The 19,115-nt window shown below is 40.4% G+C and overlaps 2 protein-coding genes across 4 annotated transcripts in view; both read left to right on the top strand.

The window, feature by feature from the left end:
• The window catches only part of gpsm1b (G protein signaling modulator 1b), a 48,855-nt gene extending 44,799 nt beyond the window's left edge, over window positions 1-4,056 (top strand). For both annotated transcript variants that reach the window (XM_015942806.3, XM_054744402.2), the window contains exons 12-14: window positions 59-218; window positions 292-497; window positions 3,632-4,056. In XM_015942806.3, coding sequence (XP_015798292.3) covers window positions 59-218; window positions 292-497; window positions 3,632-3,832 — 567 coding nt within the window. In that variant the 3' untranslated portion in view covers window positions 3,833-4,056. The remainder of the gene's footprint in view (window positions 1-58; window positions 219-291; window positions 498-3,631) is intronic.
• A 3,024-nt stretch (window positions 4,057-7,080) lies between these two features.
• ak1 (adenylate kinase 1) lies at window positions 7,081-18,582 on the top strand. 2 transcript variants are annotated; one of them, XM_015942805.3, is made up of 7 exons: window positions 7,081-7,219; window positions 16,165-16,202; window positions 16,751-16,786; window positions 17,376-17,539; window positions 17,610-17,726; window positions 17,805-17,996; window positions 18,085-18,582. In XM_015942805.3, the coding sequence occupies exons 2-7, from the start codon at window positions 16,196-16,198 to the stop codon at window positions 18,151-18,153; spliced, it is 585 nt and encodes a 194-aa protein (XP_015798291.1). In that variant the 5' UTR covers window positions 7,081-7,219; window positions 16,165-16,195; the 3' UTR covers window positions 18,154-18,582. The 2 variants fall into 2 exon arrangements, with proteins under 2 accessions (XP_015798291.1, XP_015798290.1); XM_015942804.3 differs by lacking the exons at window positions 7,081-7,219; window positions 16,165-16,202 and adding an exon at window positions 16,551-16,672.
• The last annotated feature ends 533 nt before the right edge of the window (window positions 18,583-19,115 follow it).

Raw genomic sequence — 19,115 nt, 5'->3', positions numbered from 1 at the left:
GAAGAAAAAAAGGTTTTAGCAGGAAACAGCTTAGCAAGTTTGGACTTTTGTGTTTCAGAAGCTGGGCCGTGACCCCTCTGATGAGGACTGCTTCTTTGACCTCCTTAGCAAGTTCCAGAGCAGCCGCATGGACGACCAGCGCTGCCACCTAGATGATCCACAAAACGGAGACAACAGAGAAGGAACTGCAAACACACCAACCCTAAACGAAATGATTGGTGGGTTGTTAAATGATCATTTTTGTACATTATGAGTTCATTTTAACAACTCTTTTTCTCTGTTTCTCTTTAGATCCCGCTAATACGACTTCTCCGCAAACCGAGGAGCTTTTTGATTTAATCGCTAGCTCTCAGAGTCGTCGTCTTGATGACCAGCGCGTGAGTGTTGGAAACCTTCCAGGCCTTCGGATTACCCATAACAACCTTGGGCACCTGGTTGGTGAGGGAGATCATCAAGAACCCAGCGATGACTTTTTTAACATGCTTATAAAATGCCAGGTGAGGACGCCTCTCCAGGCCAAACTCTGGGGTTAGCGTAAAATATTTTAAAGCCATAATAAGCAAGTTTTCCATATTTTTAAATTCTTTTCTGGAGCCAGCATGCGCTAAAATGACCCTTTACAAGGTTAATGAAATGTCACTAGGACCCCAACGCCCCCTGTGGCCAGAATAGCATAGCATAGCATAGCATAGCATAGCATAGCATAGCATAGTTTATTTATATAGCACATTTAAAATGCAGCATGGGAGCTGCCCAAAGTGCTGCACAGGCTAAAACAAAACACACCCATTACAAGGAGCTAAAACTAAGGATAAAATCTCAATTAAAAGCAGAGAAAACATGAATAATAAGAACACATTAAAACAATGACACAATAAAACACTAAAACGAGTCACTGTCTAAAAGCCAAAGTGTAAAAGTGGGTCTTTAAACGAGATTTAAAAACCGCCAGAGATGGAGCCTGCCGAACTCCAATGGGCAATGAGTTCCATAGCTTTGGGGCAGCATGGACAAATGCTCGTTCACCCCGCGATTTGAGCCTCATCCGCGGCGTGTGCAGCAGCAATAGGTCAGCCGACCTCAACGAGCGGGTGGGCACATATGGAGTGAGAAGGGCAGAGAGGTAGGAAGGTGCCAGGTCACTGAGCGCTTTAAAAACAAAAGTCAGTAACTTAAACTGCACTCTGAAAATACCACTTGACAATAATAAAAACTGGTGCTGTAATCTGCTTCCAGCACATTTCCTGCATGTTTTAGATCATGAACACAGCTGATTTGTTTAATTTAGTGAGGAATCACTCCTGTAGAAACCAATGAGGGCTGGGGAGACATTCCAGCTGTTTTTCTTTCTGAGAAGACCGCGTGCATGTTGTGTTGTATGGATGCTTTAGTTTGTTTGATAGACATGCTCAAAATTTTAAACATCCGTCGAAGTGACTGAGACGGAAAGCTTGCGATTGGTCAGGACACCGCTTCCTGTAAATTCGTCACCAGCACCGCCGTTTTCCTGTTCAAGAGTTAAAAGATTTTTAGCGGCAGACCCAGAACAGATTGAAGAACGGATCGCGGAAAATGTCCAAAAATATGAACCTTTATTCACCCGTGACTGAAGGAGTATAAAATATGGCCAAATGTTTTATTCGTGGATGGAAACGTGGGTTTAAAGGTAGCGACCGCATGAAAAGGTGGAGGGGAATGAATGACAAATTTGTCCGTGTTATGGTGTCATGATGCCACAGAAAATCACTACGCCCTCTGTTGTCCTGGCGGGGAATTGCTTTGCAACACTCCCCAGGTGACGGAGAGGTCCGAGAGCACTACAGGGTGCTAAAAGCAAGCAAAACTGCCAAGTGTGCCTTAAACGTTTTGTGTCTAATGCAATGAAGGTTTGTTAATAACTCAATCAAAAGGCAATTATACATTATGTAATCTTGTTCACTTTGTCAGATTTACTTCTAACCTTTACTGCACAGGTGGGCTGACTGATTGGATGTTTAGAGAAGCAACTATGGAATATTTTGGTAATGAAGTACTGAGTACTAAGATTTTCAATGGGGCATTTAATACAATCCAGTTGTTAAAGGTGGGATAGATGATCCTGGGAGAAGTTGCTCAAGTTAACCACATTTAGAAAAACACACAATTCAGGGATCAAACCCCCTTTTGTCGGGCAGGCAGAGTTGAAGATATCAGAATGTTATTTTTGATTTTAAAGATTTATTTTCAAAAGCTAAACGTGTCAAACGTTATACTGATATTTTGGACAAATAAAGAAGGTATAATTTCAACACAAGCATTACAGGAGAACAGAGGAAACTGTAAATATTCTTCTGTCGATGTCAGACTGATCAAATGGACGTTCGAACTCTCTCCATTCTTTTTAAATATAATTTCTTTAAGAATAAGCAATAAAACCAAAACATGAAGACAGAAGAAATCCATTTTATATCATTGAAAATGTAAGCAGCTTTAAAAGAAAAAAAACTACAGACATTAAAATAGACATTGTCTATGCTCAGAAATAAATTAAATGTAAAACATCTCCTACCTCACTGTTTTACTATTTATTAAAAACTACCTTCAGAACATCTGGCATCTGTTCTGTAATAACCCAGACCTTCCCGTTCTTCTGGAAACATTTCTGAAGCTCAGTCAGTCTGAAGGATACATTTACATGTGTGTGTATCTATATGTGTGTGGGCTCTCCCTTAGAGATAGGGTGAGGAACTGGGTCATCTGGGAGGGACTAGATCCGCTGCTCCTCCACAACGAGAGGAGCCAGTTGAGGTGGCTCAGGCATCTGGTTAGGATGCCTCCCTGGAGAGGTTTTCCGGGCATGTCTAACTGGGAGGAGGCCTAAAGGGAGACCGTAGGTAGTTTTCCATGAGCACTACTCAGAGTAACTTGGACTGATGCAACTCGGCCCGACCACCTTTTCCATGAACAGGGGTCAGTATTTTCTACCCTATTTTACTCCCCTCTCCGTTGAGGTATCTGGCAAGTGTCGGGCCGGCATTGTGACTCTGGCTGCTGATTGGCTAGGGGGTGTTCTGCCCTCTGCTTCACTGCCTGCAGCCATTTCCTGGACCAGTCTGACAAAAAGCCATAAAACCGAGCAAAAAGTCCAACAACACCACTCTTTTTCAGCTGAGTTGTGTTTCTGTGGAGCACACAGGTTACCTTACACTGTTGACGGATCAACGTTCCGTAACGGTCTCTCGGCTGGCCAGGGAAAGCCTTGAGATTCCCCCGGAGGAGCTGGCCCAAATAGTTGAGAAGAGGGAAGTGTAGGCTACTGACCCTGGATGAGCAGAAGAGAATGGATGAATGGGTATATGGGTGTGTGTGTGGTGGAAAGCTGCTAGTTGCAAATGAGAGCAGAGAAGGATGATAATTGTACAGACAGAAATTAAAATGTTTGGTGTAAATCAGATAAAGCTGCTTGGTCCGAATTATAAAAGGACAAGATAAAGATGTGAAGGATCAAATGAAATACTGGGCCTCAAAAAATGCAGTACTTGACTAATTTTTAATGTGGCTTCACTTTGGTTGATCAGATGTCCAAAAATTACCAATAAAAATCCATAATCAGGCAACCTCTTTTTAATTGGACCAATCTTTCTGATTCCAGTCCTCGAGGATTGATGATCAGCGGTGCTCCCCACCAGAAGCAGGACCTCATGCACCTACAGTGCCTGATGAAGACTTCTTCAGTTTAATCCAGAGGGTGCAGGCCAAACGCATGGACGAGCAGCGCGTCCAGCTGCCCACAGAAGACCTGGCCAGCCCTCAGTCACCCGACCCTGAGCCACCTGGTGGCTTCCTGAGCTAGAGCTTGGTGAATAATGCTGCATAATTTCATGTCAAAGAAAAAATTATCACATTGACTGTGCAAGAAGGATGAGCCGGTGCTCGAGGACAGCACTGAAGAGTGAACTAACCAGATTATCAATGAGACAAATTCCTTGTGCAATAGATGGCGCCCCGTTAAATGTCACTTAATGAGATTATTGTGTATGAATATTTAAATCAAGCAAAGCAGAGGCTGGCTGATGTAGGAAGGAAGAAAAGAGATTTAAATTATAGTGAAAAATCTCAATCTAATGCCTTAATCTGAGAGTTGCTTTTCAGACCCAGGATGGGTTTAGGACACAGGTGGACACGCTCGGGGTGGAGCGGCCAGCAGTGTGAGCTGTGAAAGTTACGTTTTCTAAAATCATAAATGCTGATTTTAGATTAATTCAAAAACATTTCTCTAAACTGCCATAATGTTTATCACTCGTTAACGAGTGTTACTTGTGCAGTAACAGTGTTAATATTTTTGGCTTTTGGGAGTGTTAAACAGCTTTGGTTACTTTAAATTTAATAACCATGATTCTTTCTTTTAAAATGTTTAAGTGGGATTTAAATAAAGTTTCATGAGCATGTTTTTATTATATGCAGTCATTCTTTTTAAATAGTCAGAAGCAAAGATTAATAAGCAAATGATACAAACTGCTTAAATGGGAAAAAAGGTTATGGTCTAATTTAAGCTTAAAAAGTATTTTTTACAGTGTTTTATGTTTATTAACAGCTGATCATAATACTCTGAGCATCTGCCAGCAAACAGCAGTTTACAGTGAAAACGTTCCGCTAACAGCATTTGAGCAGACATGCCTTATATTTTACATAATGTAATGCTTTACATTCAGGTTGTGTTGTTAGTAGACTGCCTCTCTGTGGTCAAAGCCTGTCATTACATCTGTGAATTACTTAGACTAAAAGAGTTATGACATTAAAAAGTGTGTTCTGTGGGAAAGAGGGGCAGCTGTTTGAACAACCTTAGTTTGACTTAAATAATTTGGAGCAGATTGATAGGCTAATGGCTAGAAAGAGTAGGCTTTAAATCAATGTGGTGTGCTATCATCATAAATAGATCATATAAGTCAACGCATTACCTAGTTTATAAACATTTGGTTATAGAAAGAACAATCCTGCACATGGTTATTTGGGAAGACACACGAGACAGATTCAATCTGTTTAACGGGAAAATTCCCAGGCTGCACAGGAAGTCCTAGAGCTAGCTGCTGCAATAAAAAACTGACAGCCATGTAAAGTATAATTAAAAAGAAATCCTCCACATGGACTGCTATAGAATTGTTGGGATTAGAATAGTTCAAACATTGCAGGAATTCAGTTTTGGTCTTGATCCAATTTAGACTAGCAGTTAGCACATCGAAAAAAGGTCATGGTCTAATTCAGTCAGTTTAACAGAGAATGCCAGAAATGTGCCCATGTATCTAAATCGACCAATATTTAGCATGATCGGCTTAGTTGGTGATCAGACGATCCCAAATCCTGATATTCTTTCAGTCTGTGAGTTCACGCTTGCTAAACTCTTACTAAAGCTTACAATAAACAGATCTTCTTGTGTTTTTTCAAACATACAGTTTTCAAGATAATCAAAGTAAAATGGTCTTATTTTTATCATAGTTCTGAAAAATTAATCTAAAACTGCCAACATCACTATTGGCAGGTCAGAGTTGTACAAAGATTGAAATTCAGCGTCTGCCATCGAAACCATAATCAGTGAAACTTTAAAGGTGATCTTTGTTTCTCTAAACTGAGGTTGTTTAAAAACCCGTCAACAACAGGTTCATACGGCTTTCACAGAAACACATTCTAAAGTTTCTAAATCATTCCTATAAAGAGTAATAATAATAATAATATGGTGAGGAAAGACTGAAAGCCCTGAACAGCTGGTGTGTTGTGGTACGTTGCACCTTGACCACGAGGAACGTTCTTTACAGTTTAAGGTGCTTCTTTAAAACCAGATCTAAGCAGGAGAGGTACTGATAAATAAAACCAGCAACAGAGCATCTGTTTGATGGTAATCCATAACTTTGACCTTACCTTGAGGCTTCTTTTATTCTTTATAACTAGTTCACACCTCATGGTTGTATCTCGAGGTTAAAAACACTCGGTACGTTGAAATCGTGAACCACATTCATCTCCTTGGTAATCATTGGGAGCTGCAGGTAATCTGTCTCCTTTTCGTCTTTCATTTTCATTTTGTAAATTAACATTCATAGAAAGTATCTGGTATGCTTGTAATTGTCTTTGCCGTAATTTGTACATATAAATATATTTTTTATTTATGTTCCCTTTTGAGGACATGAATCTGTTGCCTCATGCTTTTAATAAAATGTTTCAGATGTCCATTTGAACAAGGTTGTAGGTTTTTTTTCTTTACGAACCACTTCCTCTTTAGGTTCTAGAAACACTAAAGGTCCATCAGAGGGACACGGCATATTCAGTCATGTAGAACATTTTAGAGACTGGATTTACCAATAGTTCTTTTGACTGAAGAATGCACAAAAGGCTGCACTAACTGGTTGTTGGCCAACTGTTGCTGCAGGTGTGTAACCAAGATGGAGTAAGAATGGAAAACACACAAGCAGCTGTTCTTTCAGCTGTGCAAATACGGTCAGAGTTATCACTGTAGATAGATGTCTGCTGGAGGTTTCTCCCTATTAAAGGGGGGCATTTTCCTCCCCACTGTCGCTACATGCTTGCTTGGTTTGCAGGTCACAAGTCAGTGACTCAGTGCAATCTCTTGAGTTTCTTTAGTTGGAAAAAATTAAACTAATTGGAACAATGAACTCAATTCAATACACTGATAAGTGAGTTCAATTGGAATGTTTGCTTGAAGTGCCTTGAGCCAACTAATGAATTGGCGCTATATCAATAAACTGAATATTTAAGAAGGACCCCGATGTGATGGTTACTTTCTCTTTCGATGCTTCTCACAATATTTCTAGAGCTCAAAATTCAGTCCAACCGGAACGGAACATTTAAATACTTAGGTTCTTCTTCCTCTTGAAGCAAACTTCCTCATAAAAACACACTCTCAATGACTCTTTCCTTTCCCCATAGCACAAAATAAAGATTAAAAAAACACTAAATAAAAAAGCTGCAGTTATCCAAGTGGCCTTGCCTTAAACTTGTATCCCTCCCTTTCCTTGCATGTTCTTCCTCCCTCTTACCCAGAATGCAATGCAAGATGATCAGGCTCAGCTGAGCTATAAAAAGGCATTGGATGGGGGCGGGAGGGCTGCTGTGCAGCAGGAACCGTGGAGACGCTCTCCCTCTCTCTCTCTCTCACACACACACTCACGGGGATCCAGGGACGGTTAGCCCTCTTTCACTGGGATCTAAAGCCACAGCGCGGAAAAGAGAGGTCAGTACAGAGGACAAAGGCTCAATAGAAGAAGGGCAGGAATGTCTGTGACTGGGTTGGTGACGAACGAGAGGGATGTCAGAGCGAGGCACTGTAGGCTGGGCGAGTGGGCAGGGCTGTTAAAACAGATAGAAGGATGGAAAGATGGAATAACAGGCTGTAACTGTCATCTGGTCTCTGCAGACTTTGGTTTATCTGTGTGATGTGCAGGCATGTGGCTCTGTTTCATTCACAGATGCAGGGATTGCATGAGGTTTGTTTTATAATCTCATCATTTTGTCTCAACTTGTCATAGAATGTGGTCTGACATGTTTCTCCAAGACCTTTGTTTCCCAAACCTGCAGCCAGAAAGGTCACATTCATACAAGTGTGTGTGGCTCTTTAACTCCACCATTATGCCTCTAAGCCCCCACAAAGGTCATTAACAGCTGATTACAGTCTGAGTGCTATCGATTGGTGTTTGCAGCACAGTGATGAGACCACTTTCCAGTCCAATCACATACACAGCAGCAGCAGCAGAGACAGATCAACAAGATTTGTCATGCTCCATCCTTTCACAAACATCGTGGAATATCTCCAAGTCCTCTGACGTCAAAAGGGTCCCCGGTTCTCCCTTAAAGGGCCAGTACTCCTAATTAAATTGCAGAAAGTTCTGAGTAATTTGTGCACAGAGTGAATGCAGCATTCAGAACTTTGTTTTCTGCTGCAGCTCCAAAAGCAGCTAATGAGGGCTTGGACTCCATGTGCCTTTTGAATGGTTGACACAATATACCTTAACAGCTGCAGATTCGCTGAGGCTTTTTTTAGCAGGACTGCATGTCAGAAATCATCAAGACATGTGGGTGGGTCTGACGTTAGGATGGAAGCACTGGGTAGTCCAGGCATCCCAGGATACCTTACATTAAACACATTAGTTAAATATTCATGCATTTTAGGACAAAACCCCATAAAACATCATCATGTTGCATGTCAGCTCACTTCTAAAAATGTGATTAAATCTTTGCCACATCTGTTTTGCACAACAAACCCATTAGACGGGTCTAAAATGCCAAAGAGGCGTTGGACCCAGGAGATGGCACCATAATAGGCCAGAGTAGGATTCCCAAAGAGGCTCCGTGCTGACTCAGATAACAGCCTTCAAGTGACATTTACTCTGACCGCGGGGTTAATGTGTGCAGACATAAAACTGGACACCTGAGACGGAACCACCTCCTCCGGGGTGAAATGAAAAAATACAATAAAACATTTTCAAAGTTCTGTTTTTCTGATTTCACATTGTCTAGTTTCATTAGCTTAAATATTCACATTTTGCTCTTTTCCTTCAAAATTTCACCCCTTTGCAGATTTTTGCTCAGCTTGCCATTAATTAATGATTAATTGCAAAAATGAAGTTAGTGAAAATGGTGGTGAATGTTGCTTAAATGTGTGGTACACTGAAAAAACATTTTTTAATTATTACTTGTTATTATAATTGATCACTTTGAGTTTTTCATGCAGGCTGAACATGAAAATAGTTTCCCACACCTATCTCCTGCCTTAGCATCTGATAGAAAATGAACTGTGAAATGATAGGATTTGAAAATTCTCACATATTTATGTCACACTGTGAATTTGCACTCATGTACTCACCAATCTTGGCACCCACCCACCCACTGGAAGGTTTTATTGCAGCGGTGAGAGAGAATGGAGAGTTTCTTGGTGATAGTGACATTGCAACATGGATGAAAAAAGTGAGGTGTGTGCATGTAATTAATAATAATGAGCAATCATGCTGTTTTCAGCTCACATCTGCACCAGCAGACTTGTACATCTCAGAACAGGAGCGTCATAGCTTTTTTTAAATGACTCATAAGGCATTGATTTACACTAGATAACACTGCAAATGTATTGAATAAACAAGTAAACTACACCTTTAACATTCACAGACTCCCTCATCTTGACTGGCGATGGGGAAGGCTGTTTTTTTAGCATCCAGGAAACAGCAGAGAACGTCTCATCTAGTAGAAGCTAACCATTAGCATTAGCAACTCCACCACACAGCAGAACTCTTTCAGGTTTGAGGTATTTGTGGAAATAAAACATCAACAATGCAAAGCAAACAAAGTCAGTGGTAGAGCCACATCGATGTTCATAATAATACATTTTATTTATAATGCGCTTTACATTACAGAAGTAATCTCAAAGTGCTACAGAGTATAGGGGACAGGTATAAGTTACACAGCTAGTTAAAAACACAGTTAAAATTTCAGGATACTATCAAGTATGGAAAATAAACAGTCCCCAGAAGTACATAAAACCCATCTAAAACGTCCCCAGAAGTAGATAAGACCCATCTAAAAAGTCATTACAGTAGATGCAAACAATAAGTAAAAACAACACAGTAAAGTAAAACACTCAATAGGTCGTCGTGCACTAGAAAGCCTTATTAAACAAAAAGGTCTTGAGGCCTTTTTTGATAAGCTCCACATATTGTGTGGCCCTTAGAAACTCTGGGAGAGAATTCCAAAATTGAGGGGCCACTGCCTTGAAGGACCTGTCTCCCATAGTGGAGAGTTTAGTCAGTGGTTGGTGTAGGCGGTGTGAAGAGGTGGTAGAGCGGAGGGATCTTGTGGCAGGGTGTGTGATGAGAAGTTCGCTCAGATAGGCAGGAGCAGTTCCATGGATGCACTGGTGAGTAAGAAGGCCAATTTTGTACTGAACTCGATATTGGATGGGCAGCCAATGAAGTGATCTCAGAACTGGAGTGTTATGATCGTGTTTGTGTCTCCTCATCAGGACCCGGGCAGCTGAGTTCTGGATGTGCTGGAGCTTTTGTATGCTCTTGCCGGGGGCCCCAACGAGGAGGGCATTGCAATAGTCCAACCTGGAGGAGATAAAATGCATGGACCAGCTTCTCTGCATCTGGCTGGGAAAGAGAGGGACGGAGTATAGCAATGTTTTTGAGGTGGAGAAAAGACACCTTGCAGAGGTGGCGGATGTGGGTGTCAAATGTAAGATTTGAATCTAGTCTGATACCAAGATTTGTTACAGTAGAGGAAAGGGGAATGTCATGACCGAAAATGGAAATACTGCTAAGGGAGAGAGGCTGTGTTTGATGTGTAGTGCCGATAATGATAGCTTCAGTTTTATTACTGTTAAGTTGAAGAAAATTTGCGGCCATCCACGCCCTCATCTCCTCCAGGCAGACCTGAAGTACAGATGGAAGAGTTTTAGGTGTAGTGGAGTCCATTTTCATGTATAACTGAGTGTCGACGGCATAACAGTGAAACGATATATTGTATTTATAGAAAATTTGTCCAAGTGGAAGCATGTAGATGGAGAAAAGGGTTGGCCCAAGAACTGACCCCTGTGGTACTCCACAATTTACAGTGTGGGGGAATGACTGACATTGTCCTAAAGCTACAAATTCCCCTCTGCCTGTAAGGTACTCCTGGAACCAATGAAGTGTGGTTCCCGAAAGGCCAACCACAGTCTGGAGTTGATTTAGTAAGATGGTATGGTCCACAGTGTCAAACGCCACTGACAGATCCAGTAGGAGGAGAAGAGATGGTGAGCCCTGATCCGCAGTTAGAAGTAAATCATTCATGACACGGACCAGGGCTGTTTCTGTGCTGTGGGCTGAACAGAAACTGGACTGGATTTTTTCATGCAGATTATGAGTATTGAGATGATTTTAGAGTTGGTGTGCTACAGTTTTTTTCCAGTATTTTAGCTAAGAACGGTATGTTAGAGATGGGTCTGTAATGGGACAAGATAGCAGCGTTTAGAGAGGGCTTTTTCAAACGGGGACGAATTATTGCGGTTTTGAGGGCTGAGGGAACCTGGCCTGAATGTAATGACTGGTTTATAATTGTAGTGATTAATGGACTGACGACTGTACTATTTGATTTTAAAAGTTGTGTCGGGAGAGGGTCAAGGGGGCAGGTTGAGGATTTTTAAAAAGCAGGACTTTGACAGTACAATCCAGGGTCCTTTAAGTTTTTTAGATGACTTTTGCAGCAAACACACAGGACCTATCAAGCTTTGTGTCAGCTCCTCGGCAGCCATTTTGATTGTTAGCCAATCTGAGGCGAGATGTCCAAATATCAAGAACGAAGACTCCAAATCCTGCCATCGTCTGCTCAGCTGTGATCTGGCTCACTTCTAGTTCCTGAAACTGGTGCACCGGATCCCCCCCTCCCTGATTTGCAAGCACTGCTGGACTGACCATAGGGCATAGCGGGCAACTGCCCGCTGGGCCGACCCTTTCATCTTTTATGGGCCGGTGTCTGTTTTTTTTTTTTTTTTTTTTTTTTTTTTTTCCCTAGTCTCTAGTTGTTGCGGACAACTTGTCCGCGCCGCCCCACGCGACGCCTCGTAAAAGTTGGTGGATTGGCCAATTGGTCATAATACACTCTGGGCTGGACCAATAGCCAGAGGTCTGATGCACCCGCCAGTTGTTTGTGAATCTCAGTAAACAGACAGACGAGCTTTACAAAATGGAGAACAAAAAACGGAAAGGAGGAGCGGAGAAAATTCGACTAAAAAAGAAACTGGCCCTTCAGGCTGATGCTGGCACATGTGTTAAAATCTCACAGTTGTTTGGTAGTGAAGGTTCAAGTAAGATCAATTTAGGAAGTGATGGAGCCTCAGCCCAGCGACAGGTTAGAGAAGAAAAGAGGGAGGAGGAGGAGAAACCCGAGCCGGTGTTGTGCCATTAATCGTTTCGCTGCCAAAAAATGATTAGCCACCGCGGGATCGCGCACGGTTAGGTAATTGCATTTCTAGACAAAATTCCCCAGGATTTCGCCCTAAAACTCAACATATCTAGCAATATGGACATTCAGAAAGCAAAGATAACCTCTTCCGGTACTTAAACAGATGTTTATCGCGGATATTAGTGTGGCAGTGTTTGTGGCACCCTGCGCGGGAGCACGAGGACGTGCTTGTGGAAAGAGGGAGGAAGATGTGGCAGTGTGAGCATCCTGTCACAATGTCTTGATTGATCTTGCGCCCTGGCTATTTGGCCAAGGGGATGTCCATTTGGCTGACTGGTTAGAGCGTATGACTCTCACCCCAGAGGTCTGGGGATCGAATACAACCCGGGCTGTCGTTTATCCACCTTGCCACGTTAGTTTTTCCAGTTCGGAAGTCGTTTTAAGTGTTGCTAAATGTCTTAAACGTTCACAATGAGGATATATTAATCCTTTTTGCAATATTTGCGATTGAAAGATGGTTTGTGGTAAGAACTGGCTTTCTTTATGTTACAGCCTTGATACTAAAAAAATAAATAATGTAAAATGGCACCCTGTATTGAATGTAAACGTTGTATAAATGTAAATAAACAATTCTCCAGCGATTTAATTTTTTCCCCTTCCTTTCTTTAGTCCACTTGACATGGAGCCACAGTTAACTAGTTTGGGGCACATTTTTACTTGGAAAAATAGTATTTAAAATGATCAAGCTTTGGCTTTACAATGACACTGTGTAGGTTACTATCTATACATTACATTGCTCTATTTAAAAGTAACAAGATAAAAGCACTTCAGCACATAGAATTAAGATTGGTCACTTGCCAAATAGACTACACCCTCCCGTTTACCTATAAGAAACGCCTCAAAATATCTTTAAATTCTTTATTGATGATTTAATTGTAGACAACTAAAATGGCATTTTACTTGCCAAAAAGTGATTGAATCGCTCAGATTTTCATGGAGGCTAAAATTGACCAAATAAGGGTTTTATGTATTATCTGTTGATGTTACTGTACTCATACTGCCTACTGTGTCATCAAAAACACCCCAAAAATGGCAACAAAACAAAAAAAAAGATAATTTCCCTTGCCAAAAATTGATTACAGTGTCCTGGTCACCTGTAAAGGGTTACATTTACCTAAATATTACCTTATTTATTATCTCTTGATGTTATTAGTGCCATCACAGGTTGCTGGGTCTCTTCATAAACACCTCAAAAATGGCAACAAATGATCATTTCCCTTGCCAAAAATTGATCACAGAGTCCTGGTCACCTGTAAAGGGTTAAATTTACCTAAATATTACCTTATTTATTATCTCTTGATGTTATTAGTGCCATCACAGGATGCTGGGTGTCTTCCACATTCATAAACACCTCAAAAATGGCAACAAATGATAATTTCCCTTGCCAAAAATTGATCACAGTGTCCTGGTCACCCATAAAGGCTTAAATTGGCATAAATATTACTTCATTTATTATGATGCTGGGTGTGTTCCACAATCATATTCGAATAAACATGAAAATTTTCCGTCCGAATATCTGTTTCTTGTTATAAATATAACAGCTAAGGATTTACAGTTAAAATAGGAGAAACATTTCAGGGAACTATTGTCAATTAACCACAGAAATAAGGACTAATAACATCAAGAGATAATAAATAAGGCAATATTTAGGTAAATTTAACCCTTTACACTTGACTCCCCAGGAAGGGTCGTAACACCACTTGCCTCATGCACATAAGTGACCAAATCAAAGCAGCATGGAGACACTCCGTCTCCAACCACCTCTCAGGCAGCAGCCTGCACTCCCAAGTTCTACACGTCACCAGAACATAAACAACCGCAACACAATAAAAGCAGTGTAATACAAAATGGAAGGCCTGTAGTGTTTATTCTCTTACAGTAACAACTTATCAATTTTTTGGAGGAATTTATTTAAGATTTTTTGGTTTTTATTAATTGTGCAATAAAAAAATAATCGCTAGATTAATCATCTAAATAGTCATTAGAATAGTCAACTATTCGATAAAAGAATCGTAAGAATAATCATTTCAAAAATAATCATTTACCCCCAACCCTACTTTTTTAGAATACCAGGATAGGAAGGATGGTGTAGGTTTACGTTTATTAGATTGATACATAAATATTACCAATAAGAAAGTGTACGTTGGTGTGTGTCAGAAACAGCGTAAGGCTTAATGTCTTTTCCAAAAAAACCAGGTGATGGGCCGGTCTCCAATCAAAATGCCCGGGCTGAATTTTTGTCCCAGTCCAGCCCTGTTTGCAAGGCATTCATTCTTACACCCAACCAGCATGCATAGTTGGGCCCCTTATAGACTTTTGCCCTCATTGGTTTCAGCAGGCCCTATGTGGGTTTTCCGAGGTACCCAGGTGGTTTGACCCATACCTGGGCTCATTAACATCTATGAGGGCAAATCTCTGTGGGGCCATCATGGAAACTGTGGACAAACCCTGCTGACATCCATATTTTGCCCATTAAAGTTGGAATATGGAACATTATAATAAAAAAACTACATTTAAAAAAAATAATACCTCTGGGGGACATTTAGAGGTGTGCAGAATACAGTTTTTCCTTTAAAAGCTATATTTAAAAAAATAAATAACCAAAATGTTATTTTGTCGGGCACGACACTGGGTTTATGTTTACATCTACCAGTCACTAGAGGACACCCTTGCGATTGGTCACTGGGTGACGGAGACATAAACATCCATCGAAAGTGATGGAGACTGCTAGCGTGTGATTGGTCACGATGCAGCTTCCTGTAAATTTGTCACCAGCATTGCCGTTGCCCCATCAAAAAGTAAAAAGATATTTTGCGGCAGACCCAGAACAGATTGAAGAACACATTGTGGAAAAAGTCTGAAAATATGAATTCTTATTCACCCGTGACTGAAGGAGTACAAGATATGGAGCAAACGTGGACAGAAATGACGAAAAATGTGGGTTTAGAGGTGGTGACCGCATGAAGAAGCGTAGGAGAATGAAATTAAATATATAAACACAGTAAATATACTATCGTGGACCAGATACATGAGTGTTATGGTGGCAGGATACCACAGCTAAGCACCACGCCTTCTGTTGTCCTGGCAGGGAATTGCTTTGCAACGCTTGTGTGAAACTCGCATGTGAGATCCTTTCTGACACTTCATGTGTGTCTCTCTGTTGTGGAGCTCACTGAGAAGTATAAATCAGGGTTTACATCCATATGAGGCCCACCTGTGCATGCTGGCTGGGGCTAGAAACCACTGCTAATGTTCTGACTAAATGAATGAACCACATTTGAAATACATAACTAATCCACATAAAAGTAGGAAAACCGACTTTAAACTAAAACTGGCCTGCAGCTGCATGCTCATGTTACAAGATACCCCCCCCCCAATCCCCCCCCCCCACACCATCCCAAAAAAAGTAAATGACAGCAACTATTGTAGCTTCTTCAAATGGATTTTCAACTTGCAGCATGTGACACAAGCAAGCTGCTACACGAAGATAACTGTCAACACATTCAACTCATCGTCTTTTTTCTGTTATCTGTCACTGTGTCCGCTAGAAGAAAGAGTCAGGGGAAACTACTGGGCCTTTGCCTTCTTCAGACATTTATACCAAATTAATAGCCCTCTGCCTACTGTCACATAAAGGCCTCAAGTTGCTGCAGGTTAACTAAAAGAGCAGCAGCAAATAAACAGTTAGGAAATAAAAAAGGAGAATCGTTTTTGTCAGTCACATAATCTATCACAATGATCTTATTCAAAAAATATCAGTTACGGCAAAAAATGGAGATGCAGTGTTAGTTTGTATTTTTGCTGCAAGTAGCACACACACACACACACACACACACACACACACACACACACACACACACACACACACACACACACACACACACACACACACACACACACACACACACTGAATTCTGTCATTGTTTAAATACTTTTTAAGTATTATAAAGTAATTTTACATAAAGTAAACTTAATAAAAATAGTTGCCTTCAAGTAAAAGAGGTTTGATTCTGTAACATCAAAATGACAAAATGAATAAAAAGTGCTACCCTTTAAACTATTCACCAAAACATCTAATTTTTATTTTTCTTATAGAAAAATAATTTATTAATTTTTCATTACATTTATTTCATTTTCATTATGATTATTTTACAGTTATGTCCCTTTTCTCTTTCTCCTTTTCTCTAGTTGAAGGAAAACCCTCTACAGACACAACACAATGGCAGGTAATTAAAAAATGTGCTCTTCAGTAAAATGATTAATGCTTTATTACAGATAATTAATTAATGTGAACGTGTTCATTTGTTTTGTTAATATTGATATAATGAGATTTAAGTCAGCCTGAAGCAAGCAGCTGTAGATTATTACACTCTGTTGCCCTCTTCTGGTATTTTATGAGAATGCCCAAAAAAATATTTCTAATTATTTTATAATAAAATCAAATCATTATGAAAACACAAATTATGTATTACAATGGAACACTCGTATAAACATGTTGTCACACATTTTGAATTTCTTTTTAAAATTGTTTGTTTTTCAATTAGTCTTTAATTGCATCTAAACCTTCAGTTATATTAGGAAGGAACTGTTGCCATGTCAACAGATTTTGTTGAGCAAAATTAAAAGAGCCTGCTGCATCAACAAACTGAGAAAAGCACAAATATGGAGAACACATCTACATTTGACTCACAAATAGGTTTGTTATTGAAATCTGTGCTTTTATTAGAAGAAAGACTTTCTATCTAACCTTTTTTTTTGCTCGTGTTCATTTCAGACAAGATTAAAGATGCCAAGATCATCTTTGTTGTGGGTGAGTCCACCGTCTTAATGGTCCAGATAGTTTTCCGTAAAGCTCCTTGATTATAAATGTTTTACCTGCTTCAGTTTGGAGAAATTTATTCATTCTGTCTGGACACGCTAATGCTAGCTTGAACAGGTCCAGACACGAAGTAGGTTTCTGCTTTCTTTAAAAAACAAGTGCTGGAAAAAAAAATACGTTTTTATCCTAGTTTATAAACCATTTTACATCTGTTATTTTCAGTTACATGCGTATTCCCCCCCCCCCCCCCAAAAAGGACATTTTAAACTCAGTACCAGAAATGCTACAACTACCGGCCAGCAAAACCAGAGAAGCAAATGTGAAGGATGAATTTAAAAATGACGGTTGCACAAATGTTTTTAAAATAGTGTTTATGCAACAAGCTGAATATCAGAGAATAAACCCCTCAGTAACCGGAACTCCTGTGTAGCCGTCAGCCAGACACTATTGTCTAGCTAACGGCTACATTAGAGCTAAGATCTAATTTCTCCCAACTGAGGCTGTTTAAAGATCTGACCTCCTTACTTTCAGACTTTACCAAAAATATTCAACCACATAGCTGCTGTCTTTATTTCTTTAGGTGGACCCGGGTCTGGAAAAGGCACCCAGTGTGAGAAGATAGTTGCAAAGTATGGCTACACTCACTTGTCTTCTGGTGATCTGCTCCGTGCTGAGGTGGCCTCTGGCTCTGACAGGGGCAAACATCTCCAGGCCATCATGCAAAAGGGAGAGCTTGTACCTCTGGTAAGGATTTGATAAAAAAAAAAACCTCGCCATGATGGAGGTGTTTTGCATATTTGGTGGCTGTTTGCAGGACACAGTCTTGGACATGATTAAGGAAGCCATGATCGCAAAGGCTGACGTCTCCAAGGGCTTTCTTATTGACGGCTACCCTCGTGAGGTAAAGCAGGGAGAGGAGTTTGAGAAGAAGGTGGGTGTGTTTGTGTGATCTTGCCTTAAAATTCAATTCTGCAGCAACAACAATCTTAAATCGATGTTTTGATTCCAGATCGGCAAACCATGCCTGCTGCTGTACGTCGATGCCAGATCGGAAACCATGGTCAAGAGGCTCTTGAAACGTGGTGAGACTAGCGGTCGGGCCGACGACAACGAAGAGACTATCAAGAAGCGTCTGGACTTGTATTATAAAGCCACCGAGCCAGTTATCGCTTTTTACGAGGGCCGGGGGATTGTGAAGAAGGTACGTGTTTGAGAAACGCCGCCAGGAGGCCAAATTCAACGTTTGGATGAAACATGAAACTTGACTTTTTCTCCTTGTGACCCTACAGGTGGATTCTGAGCTGCCCGTCGATGACGTCTTTGTCCAAGTCTCTCAGGCCATTGATGCACTGAAGTAAAGAACTAGAAGAGCTGTGTCTGGTTGTGTGTTTCCTTTAGACTCTCCTCTTTCGTAATGACTAGGCATGACTAACAAGATTAATTATAACTTTCCCAAACTGAATACCTTATTTCCTCTTCATAAGGATGAAAAAGGAGGGCCACTGAGAATTAAAGATGCCTTAAGTCTAATCCATAGCAATAAGAATTTGAGTTTGAAGACACAAACCAACAAATCAGCCTAAGGCAGCATCTTGAAATTAATTTTTTTCCCACACATGAGCTAGTTTGTAGTATAGAAGTCTTGCTTTGATTATGTGCTGAATATTTATGTGTAAATCCCACTCTGGGACAAACACAGTGTCCTTAAAGAATCTGCACAACACTCACACAAACAGACGGATGGTTTTTGTTATGACAGTCTTTTTGCATTAAAGCTCAAAAACACATTTTTTCTCTCGTATTTTATTTTTATACGGAACATCAATTATCTGAATTCCTGCTTTGATGCCTCAGTATTAAAATACCTAGTTGGCTCTAAATGGCTTGCTGATTGGTCAGAAACAAAGAAAGTGTGAGCTTTTCCTTGTTTAAGGTGTGCCAAATAAGCTACTAGGCAGGCATTATGCAAATGTGGTGATCTCGATAAGGAATGAGGAGTCTAGGGCTGTCCAGATGCAGTGTCATCATCTGCTCTTTGCAACTTTGTAAAGCTTTTATAAGCACAAAAAGGATTTTAGAGCTCAGACAGTCAAAAAACAAAACCCTTTATGACTCCTTTATCATTGTGCCCTTGAATAAAGTGGGGAAACCATTTACATATTATAATCCTTCTTTTGAACAATCACAACCTTCATAGAACCGTTCATGACAATTGAAATAATAGATTTTTCTTTTTTTTTCCATCTATTATTAAACTTGTATATCATTTATAAATAAATAAGTAAATATATGCATGTCCTGCACCTCCCTTCTACTTGTT

This window comes from Nothobranchius furzeri, chromosome 6, assembly GCF_043380555.1.
Source record: "Nothobranchius furzeri strain GRZ-AD chromosome 6, NfurGRZ-RIMD1, whole genome shotgun sequence".
Classification (NCBI taxonomy): Eukaryota; Metazoa; Chordata; class Actinopteri; order Cyprinodontiformes; family Nothobranchiidae; genus Nothobranchius; species Nothobranchius furzeri.
This window is presented reverse-complemented; position numbering and strand designations above follow the sequence as displayed.

Excerpts from the sequence above, each read along its gene's own strand:
- ak1 (XM_015942804.3), top strand. The coding sequence starts at position 16,639 with ATGGAGAACACATCTACATTTGACTCACAAATAG. Across the intron at positions 16,673-16,750 it reads TACATTTGACTCACAAATAG|ACAAGATTAAAGATGCCAAG; the intron begins GTTTGTTATTGA and ends TGTTCATTTCAG. Across the intron at positions 16,787-17,375 it reads CAAGATCATCTTTGTTGTGG|GTGGACCCGGGTCTGGAAAA; the intron begins GTGAGTCCACCG and ends TTATTTCTTTAG.